Source organism: Quercus suber, unplaced genomic scaffold (assembly GCF_002906115.3).
Source record: "Quercus suber isolate HL8 unplaced genomic scaffold, Cork oak 2.0 scaffold_22, whole genome shotgun sequence".
Taxonomy (NCBI): Eukaryota; Viridiplantae; Streptophyta; class Magnoliopsida; order Fagales; family Fagaceae; genus Quercus; species Quercus suber.
In genome coordinates, this window is record NW_027069487.1 from 1,414,767 (window position 1) to 1,427,819 (window position 13,053).

General features: G+C 36.7%; 2 protein-coding genes across 2 annotated transcripts; both read right to left on the minus strand.

The window, feature by feature from the left end:
* Positions 1-1,539: 1,539 nt before the first annotated feature.
* On the minus strand, positions 1,540-3,469 carry LOC112020951 (protein SLOW WALKER 1). The gene has a single exon (XM_024053523.2). The coding sequence runs from the start codon at positions 3,300-3,302 to the stop codon at positions 1,728-1,730; it is 1,575 nt and encodes a 524-aa protein (XP_023909291.1). The 5' UTR covers positions 3,303-3,469; the 3' UTR covers positions 1,540-1,727.
* A 1,526-nt stretch (positions 3,470-4,995) lies between these two features.
* LOC136063976 (sister-chromatid cohesion protein 3-like) lies at positions 4,996-6,952 on the minus strand. Its single transcript, XM_065765053.1, has 3 exons — positions 6,479-6,952; positions 5,702-6,023; positions 4,996-5,397 (listed from the first exon to the last, which is right to left on the minus strand). The coding sequence occupies exons 1-2, from the start codon at positions 6,636-6,638 to the stop codon at positions 5,725-5,727; spliced, it is 459 nt and encodes a 152-aa protein (XP_065621125.1). The 5' UTR covers positions 6,639-6,952; the 3' UTR covers positions 4,996-5,397; positions 5,702-5,724.
* Between the last annotated feature and the right edge of the window lie 6,101 nt (positions 6,953-13,053).

Consider the following 13,053-nt stretch of genomic DNA (forward strand, 5'->3'; position numbering starts at 1 on the left):
TAAGAAGGTTTTGCAGATTTAGACAATTTCTGATGGCTTGACTTTCCAACAATTATACCAAGAGGTTTACAATAAATTAACTTAATACTAGAAGAGAGTTGAGCTCAACTGTAAAAAGGCTGATAATGCAACAAGATGGATTCGATCAATGCTAAGAGAATTCTTTAATAATCAATTCTTGTAAACACAAAACCAAACTGCTGGCATAGATTTGAAGAGTAACTCCTTTAAGCATCTTTTATTTATTTTTATTTGACAAGTGATGCATACTTATTAAAAAAAAAATGAGGAAATCTGTATAGCAGCATACATAGACTTAAAATAATTACAAGCTAAAAATAAAATTTCATATTATCATCCCATAAAAAAAAATTCATATTATTAACAAAGTCCACATATAAAGGGATATGAACACAGTCCACATATGAAAGCTCATTTCAAATTTCAATTATAATCCCGATGGCTACCAAGTTTACTACATTATTATTATTATTATTATTATTATTATTATAATATATAACTTGGAAAAGAAGATTTTATGATTTTTACAATCAACTAAATTGGAACTTACTCTTAGTTAATGCCAAAACCTAGAGACCCATATACACTCCAGCTACAAGCAGGTCACTGATTCAATCACAGGCATTCGGGTCATACCCATAAACCCCAAATTTCAAATCAAAGCAAAATCATCAAGCTTTACACCCAACAAGCAAACACAGTTATCAAACTAATCAAAACTGGAATGGACTCAGAATTCAATTCACTGACGGTTCTTATGAGTTTTAATTTCTAAGCCCTCTTTTATGACGGAGACAACTTCCTCATTAATGAAGGGAGTGTCCTGATAAAAACCAAACCATCTTAACATACATCCCTGCATACACAAAAGTTGATGAACAGATCCTAATGCAAGGTCACCTACGATGGAAGATCAACCTAGTTGTGCCCATTTACACTGCAGCTCTGACGTCTACCACGGCTAAATCTGACAATATAACTCAATTCAATTTAACTAAGTCTAAATCTGAACTAAATTGAGTGACGTTAGTGATTTAAACGGCAAACTTGACGGATGGCTCAATTTGGCAAGTGTGTAAAGTTTAAGGAGTAAATTGGCTAAAATAAAAGTTCAAGGGGTGTATTGGCCACTAGTCCAAAGTTTAGGGGGTGTCTTGGCATTTTTCACAATCAAATATATAAATCTACTTTAGCAATAAAACTGCCAGCTTGCATGAGAGAGTATCTGGAATTCATGTAAATGGAACATAAATTGCAAATTTAATACTGGAAAATATTTGGAAGATAAAACACCCAAACAGTTTATAAATTTAACCTACTTAGTCGATACATATATGTTGAAGCTTCCCATCAACAGCTCAAATACTGAACATGCAATGGCATTACCAAAATACAAATGCAAAAACTGACCTTTGATAATATAATATATAAATCACACAAAACAATCATAACACGTATATGTATGTGTATTCTAAGAACATAGAACAACACAATAACAGAAGCATATAAAAGCTTCACTAGGTTCAGAACGATCTTGATATGATATATGATATATCTCATCGAGTAACAATAGTTCCTCAAAAAATTACAAAACGATATAAATAGAAACACAAACAAAATTGCATAACATCTATTGTCATGATAAGAAAGCTGCAAGCAACAAATAATACAACTACCTCATAAAAAACCAAAAAGGCAATAAAGTTTCATCCCCTTCCAGCAATCCTCAACAAAGGAGAAATAATACCCTGTAGCTCTTGCAAAGAATGTTGTATACGTATCTCCTCCTCAACAGAACGCTTAAGGTTTCTAATTTGACCCTTCAAGGCCTCAGAAGCTCTGATATCCTCAACCCGCATTTCAAGAACCTTCTTTGTCAATCCCATCAACAAACCTGAGAATCTTGGCACTGTAGAATACTTCTGTAAGAACATCAACAGCGACCCAAGCTCCTCATTATCCAAATTCTCAACACACTTCAATAATTTCCTCCTTGCCACCAATTCCTCCATCAGTGCCACCACATTCTCCGGATTCTTATTGCCCAACACTGACACCAATGCCTCCTTGTGCCTAAACTTCTTCAACAATTTATCATGCTCGGCCAACTTCACCTTCTTTGGTCCCATAACCAAATAATCCCCCTCCTTAGGCTTCTCACCCTGCCCTCTGTGAAAATACCGAAAATATGAAGGCCTCATAACCCTTCTCTCCTGCTCCACACCTAAACTCCAAAAGCTTCTCAAACTACTCTCCACATTCTCCTCCTTCATTTTTCTCTTCCCAACATACATTACCCCATTCGAACTGCCAATCACTCTCACCCCACAATCCGGCGAAAACCCAATTGACATAAGTGGTGCAGGGAACCTCATAGAATGTGTGACCTTCGTCCTCCCATAATCGAACACCTTCATATACCCATCCAATCCCACACTCAAAACCCTGTGCTCCCTCCCTTCCTCAACATTCTCCTTCCCAACTCTCCCTACACAAACTGAAGTAACCGTCTTGGTATGACTTTCCATCGAATAAACCATCTTCCCACCTCCAATAAAATCCCAGATTTTAACCGAATTCCCACCAGCAGTGGCAACTAACCCCCCAGATGGCAAAAAGACCACACTTTCAACTGGTTTTCCATGGTTAACCTCCATAACCGTTTTCGAACCGGTCACTCTCACATCCCAAAGCTTAACCGTGTGATCATAAGACCCAGTGACACACATTTCATGACTAACAGGCGAAAAATCACCACAACGCACATAGTCCTTATGACCCAAAAGCTCTAAAAGTGGGGTCTCAGAAGCAACATCCCAATACTTAACAACAGCGTCATCGCCACCAGAGACCAAATGGAGCTTATCATGAAGTGGGTATTTGAGAAAACGTACCGGGCGTGTGTGGGACCTGAGTTTACGAAGTGGGGTCCGCGTTTTGACATCGAACACTTGGATTAGACCCGAGAGGTCAGAGGCGGCGATCAAGAGGCCGTCACAGCGGAAGGAGGCGGAGGAAACGACGTCGGAGAAGGAGGAGATGGTGGAGGAAGGAGAGAGGGTTTGGGGATTGAAGATTTTGAGGGAAGTGGAGTGAGTGGCGGCGAAAGGGTGAGGAGGTGAGGGAGAGAAGGTGAGGGAAGTGATGGAGGAGATGAGGTCTGGGATTTGGTGGGTTTTGAAGGAGGACCAGTACTTTGATTCTGGGGTTTGTTTTGGGGTTCTGGGTTTGGGTTTAAGCTTCGGTTTGATGGGTTTGAAGGTTGAATTTGGTTCCGCCATTGAAGGAGGTTGTGGGAAGTGAAAGCTCTAAATTTTGGAAGTTAAGGTTTAGGGTTTTAGACAAGGAATGTGTATTATGTATGTTGGTTGCGGGGTTTTACGATTTTCTAATGCGTATCATGTTATTTGCCGCGTCTGGGTTTTAGCAGCACACAGCACGCAGGCACTGAGGGAAGGTTAAAAGAATTTTGCGGAGGATTTCTACCAAAAAAAAAAAATGGCATGTCTATAATATTTTTACAACAAATTTTGTAAAATGTAGAATTCTTTCTTTTTTGTTAGATGTTTTCAAAAATAATATAATGTCTAGTTTGTTCCTAAGAAAAAAACTTTATGTTAATAAAGTTAACTTTCTGTCAAATTTTTGACCAATTTTAGAAGATATAAAGTTAATAAAGCCAATTTTTTGAGTTTTACTTATTATTTTTTGTACTATTTTTAGTCATTTCATTTATTTATACCTATTTTTTATTAAGTATACCTCATAACCCGTTAACATTTTCCTTACCAAAAATAGGTCCATGTGAAAAGTATTTTAGGAAAATATACTAGTTTGTAATTCAACTTTATAAAAGTTGAGTTTCAAGTAAAACTACTTTCTATTCAGAAAAAAAATAATAAAAATAAAACTCAGACTTCCTAAAGTCAAGATCTAAGCAATTATTCTCTGAAGTGATGGTTTGGGGATTTTTCAATCACACTATTACACTATCTAGTTTAAAAATAAGTAACGTAGTAAATAAATTATAATTTGTCTCTCTACCTTATTTACATTAACCTTCCTAACTTTTATAATTTCTTTTTCATTTTTTTGAGTAGGTAAATAGTGATGGGAAGATAAATTCAAATAATAAACATAAGGCACCATAGAAGATGTATTTATCATTGGGTAATTACTTAAATCTCAAAAAAAAAAAAAAAAATTTAAAGCTTATGGCATCCATCTTAGATTGCTCTTTAACCTTAAACCAAGGTGTTAATTGATTTAATTTTGGTAATTATTTGCTTATAGACTTATAGTTTGGATTATATTGATTTTTTTTTTTTTTTTGAGAAGGTGTTTATATTGATATATGGTTGCATTTCAACCAAAAATTTTAAATGTATCAATTTCGTTCATCTACTGTTGAACTTGTTCTGGCCTTCTAGGTCATCTCAGTTTTTTTTTTTATTTGTCGTGACAGCACTCTGTTTGTTACATACTCCTTTGAAGTTTAAAGTATTTTAACAGAAAGTGACTCCTTGGAAAATTTTGGAGGAAGAAATTACAACACTTGAACCAAATTTCAAAGACAATAAGTAAATTTTGATATATTTTGACAAACCAATTATGTGATGTCTATTATTTATCAGAGGGAAGAATCCCTTCTTATTTAAATCCTTCAATTTTAATCAAGATAAGAGAGATCCAACATTCAAAAAAAAAAAAATCAATGATCTTAAAAACGCATATAAAATAGACAATTGGGCCTTCTTGCATATGCTGCATAAGTTGGTCATCAGGCCTGTTTAAATAGACAGTTGTGATTTTCTTTAAAAATGGGCATCTTAGGAAGGACCTGGTTCAGAGATTTTTCTTTAGTTATCTCTTGAACATTCAACAAGGGAAAAAAAAAAAAAAAAAAAAAGAGAGGATCCAAGCCTGCAGCAATGTGCTGTTGATTTGATGACCACCACAGAAAAAGAGGTTCCATATTCCAGACCCATGGAAATTTTTTCTTGTTTCAAGAACCAACACTTCACCAACATGGTATCATGATTCAGCTTTTCAAGGGGCCAACTCTAATCAGAGATTGATTTTATAAAATTCGCTTGTCTTTGAACCGCAGGAATATTGATTATCAATACTTCAAAAATGTAACTCAGTTATTAAAACAAGTAGATGGAGGCAACCCAAATTAAGATATGCATTAAACAAGAGGATCTTTGTACTGTTACAAATTTCCTCACCGGGCAAGGCTAGACATCCTCTAAACTGAGAATTGAAAAATTGGTACTGCTTCACAACCTTTTTCTACAAACATGTGCCTAAGGTAGTGCTGTCCTACATATACAAACTTGCAAATTTAAGGTTTTAGTCACTAGCTAGAGGCCCCTGCACAATGAAAAGAAAATATAGTCAAACACAGAATAAATATATATGAAAAAAATATTATCTACGGAAATTATCAAGGAAATATTACCCAGTGCAGAAACAATTCAAGATGACTTGTAATTGACTCTAAAAAGATTATTTGAGGAGTGACAGATGGAAAAGGCAATTTAACCAATTCCAACTCAAAAAAAGCCAAGAGAAAAAGTTCATGACGAGGTCCAATGAAAAAACATCCATCTTCGGTAATTTGTTCAATTAGAAATGAGATGATACCACATTTGGAAGGGTATATTTTATTTCATACCTGATGTTCTTGATGCAGCTAAATTATCTGCAGCTCTTTCTGAATCTCCTGTCCTTTGTCTGGCCTTTGTTTTCCTCTCTTGAAAGTGTCAGTGATCTCAACTTGGATGACTTAATTGAATTTATCAAAGGGGCATCTTCCTCTTCCACTTCCACTTCATCTTGCTTCTCTTCTTCATCTCGACCGTTGTCTTCTTGGTCATAAGCACTGATAGAATCCTCATCTTCACTTGAATTGTGCTCATCAAAAAGTCTCTTTCCTTCTATATTACACCGCTTATGAGGACGACCCCTGTGCCTTACAGATACCCCTTCTTTCTCGTCTGCTTATAATTGACCATATTAGTCCTCACATTACAATCAAGAGTCCACAATCAAATAATATGTACATGAAACCGGAGAAATTCATGACTGGGATTTATTAGCACACTAATAATTCGAAAATAAGTAACCCTTACAATTCACACAGTCCAAATACTTAAAAGACTTTCAAATGCACTATAAAATGGCCAGCCAATGAAACACTTATCTAACAAAATTCTGTGTATGGGCGTGCTTGTGTTTGTGTGTGTGTGAGTGTGAGAGAGACAGAGAGAGAGGCAAGTAAAACCAACATTAGTGATAAATAACAAACTAGCTTATTGGTTGCTATTGTAACCAAGAGGAAAGGTTTTGGAATAGTGACTACGAATGAAGCAAAAATGTCCAATAGCAATAACTTGCCCACTTCAGATCCAGGGGGAAGCATAAAAAACTAGTGAAAAAAGCACTGTAGTACCTTGCAAACCTTCATTCTTTGCATACTTCTCGCGTAAGTTGTCAACAAATGTGAAATAGGGGCGCCAGCCACTTGGATCTTTGTATGTATTTACATTCTCCGTACGATTTTGAACATCCTTTACACTATTTGCATAGCAATTAGTGTTAACATGAGCCATAATGGAAGTTTAAGTGGGAAATATTCACAATGCCAACATTTTAAAAAGAAAAGAAGAAATCCTTACATGTCAAGCACATCAGGTGTAGGAAAAGTTTTGATACAAAATGGAGCACAGCTAGCGCCTTCCAAGAATGACAACTGCTTTGGAGCATCTACAAAAGCATAATCAATACCATCCTTGACAATTTTTAAGATGTCTGACTCTGACCTGTGCTTGTTCCGAGCAGCACCCATGAAAGTTCCAGAAAGCCGAGTAGCAAGATCTTTACATTCTATAAAAGACTTGCTAGTCAAGGGTTCCTCGTCACTTTTGGAGAGTTCTACAATATGCCGACGGTAGGCCTGCACAGATCCAGAATAGGAAAGCTTATATAGCATTTAAAATAAATAAACACAAGTATACACTACAGAAACTAAAGGAAGGCACTTTGTACTTTCCCTAATCTAAAAACTCTCAAGACACAGTGATCAGATGCATCCTATAGTTTCCCTAATGGTGTATATATTCTCAAGGGATGAAGTACAAAGGGACTTGTGGCACCAGGTAAAGCCTCATAATTTACCTTAACTAGCAATAAGAACTTCCATTGAAAAACAGAAGGCAGAAATAAAATCTGTAAAGCTAAGGCATGGAAAGAAGAATTTAAGCAACAGAAAGAAAAGCAAATTTAGAAAAACCATAAGACAGAGAGTTTTATTTTGTCTCTGCTCTGCGTATATCATTTACTTTTCTTTTCAAGTATACACTGCGTATATCATTTAGTATGTACCCAGACAAGCACCTAGTACATTAAGCCCACTGTAAATTCGTATACATACATAGCTCCCTTGGTGAAATTTCATTTCTTTCACACAGGGATAGAGCTAGAGCCTCGAGTTAAGGGAGGCGGCTTTACTGTTTGCTGTGTGTAATGATTTCAACCTTTGACTCTACTATTACTTACTTGCTGAGTTTTTTTTTTTTTTTTTTTGGTCTCAGTAATAACAAAATTATTTTTGTTTAGAATTTTTTAAATGACAGGGTTGTTTATTTTAAATAAAATTAGTTAATTGAGCTTTTTTTTTTTTTTAAGTTTTACTATTGGTAATTTTTGTTGTTGAGCTATTTTTTTGGGCTTGTATATTTTGTTTTAGATTTTAAATCTATAAAAAAAATTTATAGTCACTAAAATGAGGAAAATACTAGTGCTACAAACTTTTTTTTTTATATAAATTATTAATGTAATAAGTAGTTACTAGTAAGTAAAAAAATGATGTGAATAGTGGGTCTATGTGCGAACCAATAATAATTTGCTACCAAAACAATTTGTAAAAAAGTTGTAAAAAAGTTTGTGAGTATAACATTACTCTTAAAAGAATTAATGATATTGTTTAAGGAAAAAAATATAATTTTATAGAACAAAATTGCTAAAATTAGTATACACATATATATAATAATATTTTTTTTATAAAAATTATGGGGGACAAAGCTAGCTACGTCCCTAACGCCCTCAACCTTGAGATATAATAACCATGTATCTCTCGTTCTGCATGGGTATATGAGAGAGAGAGAGAGAGAGATCAGACAAACAAAAGAATATTGTTTATTATAAATACTTTAGAGCAATTTTTGTGAGTGTCTAAAAGTGCGTGTAACAATGTGTATGAAACAAGAATTTCCCAAAACATCCACTCCAATCAGCACGGCATAGTAGAGGTTAAAGTGGGGCATCCGATCGAGGAGAAATGGTGCCTATTGCTGTAGTAATTCAAGCACTAGGTGCCACCTCTCCTGCGACAGGAGCTCCACTGCAACCTCATATCTCTTTCCCAGCTCACTTGATAATCATCTTAATTTGCGTATACATGTACTTACAAGAAGTTGAAGGGATTCATGTCACAAATGGATGGCCCTAGCTGAGCTTTTGCTTGTATAACCTAGCATGGGCCATCTCTCCTGCGACAGGAATCCCTCAACCTCTTTTCTTTTCTTCCTTTGCTTCCTATTTCCATGCCTCTCATCATACCTTATAACCTCCATTTTATAGACCAAAATCTGGGCTCTTTCTCTGTCCCTTCATGTAATAATATATACAATGAAATTACTCCTATATTGCAATGAAGTTGCTTACATTTTGGTCAAAGTCTTGGAATTTTTCTACTTCACATTTGAAACTTGCTGATAATTCCTTTAGCTTCCTGTTTACGATAACTCTCCTAATACCAATCTATCTATTTTCATGGAATATTACAATGAAATTACTAGTGCAATGCAATGAAGATTACAGGGGCTTTTGCCGTCAATGAATTGGGTGGGAACGGTCATAAAGCATGGTCAATATTCATCGTTATACAATTTCTACTTCAAATACGAATTTTACCAGTAATTAAGTTTGATTTGCTGAGTAAGTTGGCGTTGGAGACTAGTTGATTTGGAAGAGACCGTGGAACTCGATGCTTTCAGTTTGACCGTAACGGTCTCTTCTTCTTTCTTTCTTTCTTTCTTTCTTTCTTTTTTCTTTTTTTTTTTTAATTTTTTTATTGGTGACTTGTTGAGTAATCAACATGGACGGATTCAAACTTAGGAGGGGCCGAAGTTCTTTATTCAAAGATTTTAAAAATTGGAATATCAATATTATAGAGGTTGACAAAGTTGCATTATTGGCATTAATTTATTAATTTTTATTTTTATTTTTATTTTGAGAAAAATTTAATAATAGGATTTTATAATCAAGAGTTTTGTAAATCAATTAGCACGTCTTAATATTTTCAAGGTCTAACTAATGTGTGGATGGAGCGATCAATATGTGGCATTAGAGTTGTCTCTATGGTTATGAGGGTGGACTTATTTGAGAGGGGCATGTAGCTTTCAAGTGAGAGGAAGAAATTGGGTAAAGGTTATTGGGTTTTGTAATTTTTTTTTTTTCGCTAGGATTTGTAATTGATTTGTTATTATTGTTTTTGCTTAGACTGAATTTATGATTTGTTCAAAGATTTTTCTTATTATCCAGGTATGAGCATTTTTTTTAAAAGATTTTTCTTGTTATCTATTTGTTGGATTTCTTGGGTCAATTTGTAAATTTTTTTGGAGAAGGGGGCCAAGTATATAAATTTAAGAGCCATAATTATAATTCTTTTTATTAATATACATACTAATATTTTTTTCCAAAGGTTTTTTTTTGGGGGGGTGGGGGTCATGGCTCCCCTCAGCCCTTGAGTAGTTCCGTCCTTGCTTTCACATATAGAAATAACCAAATCTCTTAAAATCATAGAAACAAAGACGAAGAAGTAGAAGGAGAAAATTGATTTTGAACGTAGTAGATCTACTATAAGTTTGCGTTCTCCACTAAATTGTTCTATCTTTAGAGATTATAAGTTAGAATTTTTCCTATGAGGTCAAATTTATTTCCCATTACATAAAACAAGTGGGAAATCCGTTATCGTCTCACAATTCATTAGCCAAATGGCTTAATCCGAAGCCCATCTGATGAAGTAAAAATTGTCATTAGGTAATTATGCACACATCTAGTAAGTAATTATGTATAATATGCACAAGTTTTGTCCATTAGGTAAAAATCGCAAGTCCTTGTAAATGCGTCCAAATGGAGTTGAATCCTCGTTGGTGTCCTGGCAAATATGGAAAGATGGCTCCCTCAAGATGGTCACCGGTATGGTGTCTTCCACAACGTCTCCAATGTCAAAGTCAGTATAATGAAGCCTTTAGAATTACAGAATAACTATAAGTGATTTTAGGAGTGTCTATGTACCATGTGTTAGTGCTGTGAGGTCTTTATATATGTTTCCACAGCTCCTAGCTGTTGTGGTTGTTATTGGTAACACCTCATGTTCAGTAATGTGGGCTATGATGGGCTTCCAACGGTCTGTACAGCTGGTTTTGTAACCGTCTGAGTCATCATTGACTACATTGAATAGCTTTCTTACCTTCGTCAGTGACGTGGATTTATTGACGCAGATACTTGGTTATCTCGTCTGAGAGAGAAAGATCGTCGGTCCTATCAGCTGCCCCCCAGGCTCTGTGGTCGTCTATGTAGTGATGATCACTATGAGGCAAAAGGTTTTTTTTAATTATTTTTTTTATGTCTCTTGGGATTTCCCTCCGTATTCAACGCGCAGTGGCGGCGTTAGGTATGTTGTGGCCACGTGGCGTGGCCTGAGGGGTGAATTTAATGATCCACTTCGTGTGACTCTCGGTTTTCCCGCTGTTTTTCAGTTCTCTGCTCCTAGCTTTTTAAAATTCTCTTCTTTTCATTTTCCCTTTCACTCTCTCCAACTCCCAATCATTGATCTGAGCTTCTTCCTCCCCAACTTTCCTCTATGATTTTCTCCGAGCCGGTGCGTTTAGTGGCTGAGTTCCCTACATTTTCTTTCTAATGTATGCCTCTCTTCCCTTTATTTTTCTTTTACGACATAAACATAAATTATGAAAAATTTCCAATTTCTCTTTCCTTCTTTTTTCTTTGTTTCGGTTTTTGGGGTTTTTATGATTCATCTTTTTCTCTCCGTTTTCTAGTTTTCCATGGTTAGTAGCTTTGAGGTTAGGATAGCCTGTCCTTCAATTTCCTTCCTTTTTGCGCTTTTGGGGGGATCTTTAGGTGTTTTCCCATACCTTGAGAATTTTGTCTTTGAGGGTAGTAGTTTGAATGTTGCATTGGCTAACTTGCTACCTTTGCTTCGTTAGTCGATTGATTGGTTTGAAAGTTTGCTAAGGGAGCGAGGGATAATGTTTGAGGTGAGGTCAAGTGAGTTAGAGACCGGGTTATCATCCAATGACAAGCCCGTGGAGGGGGATACTGCCGTCTCTATCCCTCGACAGGTTAGGGCTTTCCATGCCCTTGATGAGGTGTGTGGTTTGGACGGTGATACACTTTCTAGGCTTAAGGACAAATTTCAATTTCCGGATAGGGTTAGGGTTCCTCTACCCCATGAGGAGGAACAGGCTTGCCACTTCTTCCCAAGGGAAGTATGCTTCTACGAGGCTTCCTTCCTATGTGGGCTTAGATTCCTCGTCCACCCTTTTATTATGTAGCTGTTAGGCCACTTTGGTATTGCTCCAGGCAACTTATACCCAATTCGTGGAGGATAGTAGTCAACTATATGGGGATATGGCTGGCTGCTATGGACGGAGACATGATTAGAGTGGACGAGCTTGTCTACCTATACCGTTTAAAGGTGTCTAAGGAGCATGGGTATTATAAGCTGGTGCCATGGGACAGGAGGACTAGGATCGTCCAGGATCTGCCTTCATCCTTCAGATACTGGAAGTTCCGGTTCTTTTTTGTGTCTGAGGACGATTGAGAGACTCTCTCTAACGAAGTTTAGGGTAATCTCCCAAGGTTGCTCCGTCGGTGGAGTAACCCAAACTTAGGTGCATCATTATTCCTCCTAGACCATTAATTTTCATCATGTTTATTTATTGTCACTAACTCCTTTGCCCATTGTCTTGTGCAATTAAGAGACGGCCCAAGCTTAAAAGCAAGTATAAGGGATGCGTTGAAAAGGCAATTGAGTATGCAAGGACGATTAAGGGTTTTGACGATTTGGTGGATCCGCGAACTCTTGCCTTCTATTGGCTTTAGTCCATAACCGTCTACCTTCATCTTGCGAAATATAGAGATTGAGGAGAAAAAAAGTAAGTGTTAGACTCGTCCATGTTGATTTTGTTGCCCTGTCTTTTTTTTTTTCCAAGTGTTTTCCTTTTGCAAGAATGGCGACCAAATTCAACCAAGGAATGTATGCCCGAATGAGGGCTAAGAAGAATAAGCCCCTATCCAATCTTGGGACCAGAGGTGTACGAGTGATGGAGAAAGGGACTCTTGTCACTACAATAACTCCGTCTAATCCTAGCATCGAGTCTGCGAGGATTACTTCCCCAGCCACCTCAGTTGAGGAGATTCCTCCCCAACGGAATAAAAGGCAGTGAACTGGGGATAAGCAAAAAGAAAAAGCTGACTCCAGATCTTCCAATGTCTGGGATGACATCAGGGTTGCGCTGGCTCGGGCGCAAGATACCTTTACTACTGAGGATATAAAAGTGTTCTTGGGGGTGTCTACTAACGAGGTTGTGGGTCATCACCTCCACAAGCTCGTCCAGGTATTGTACTTATGTGATTTTACCTTTTTCTTTTTCTTTCCTTTTGTGTCGTCCTTAATGTTGGATTCACTTTTCAGGTGTTAGGGGAGAGTCTTCACATCACTTTCGAGTACCTTACTCAGGAAGCTAAGATTACTTCGGTTGTGTCCAGGGTGGAGGCTTTGGATGTAGAAAATTCCAAGTTAAAGAAGGATTTAATTACTGCTATGGATGAGGCCAACTTCGTCAAGGAGAATGTCAAGTCTTTGGGAGATGACCTCAAGGCAGAAAAGCAGCTCACATTGGAGAAGGATGAACAGCTCTTGGCTGCTAGGGAAAAGCT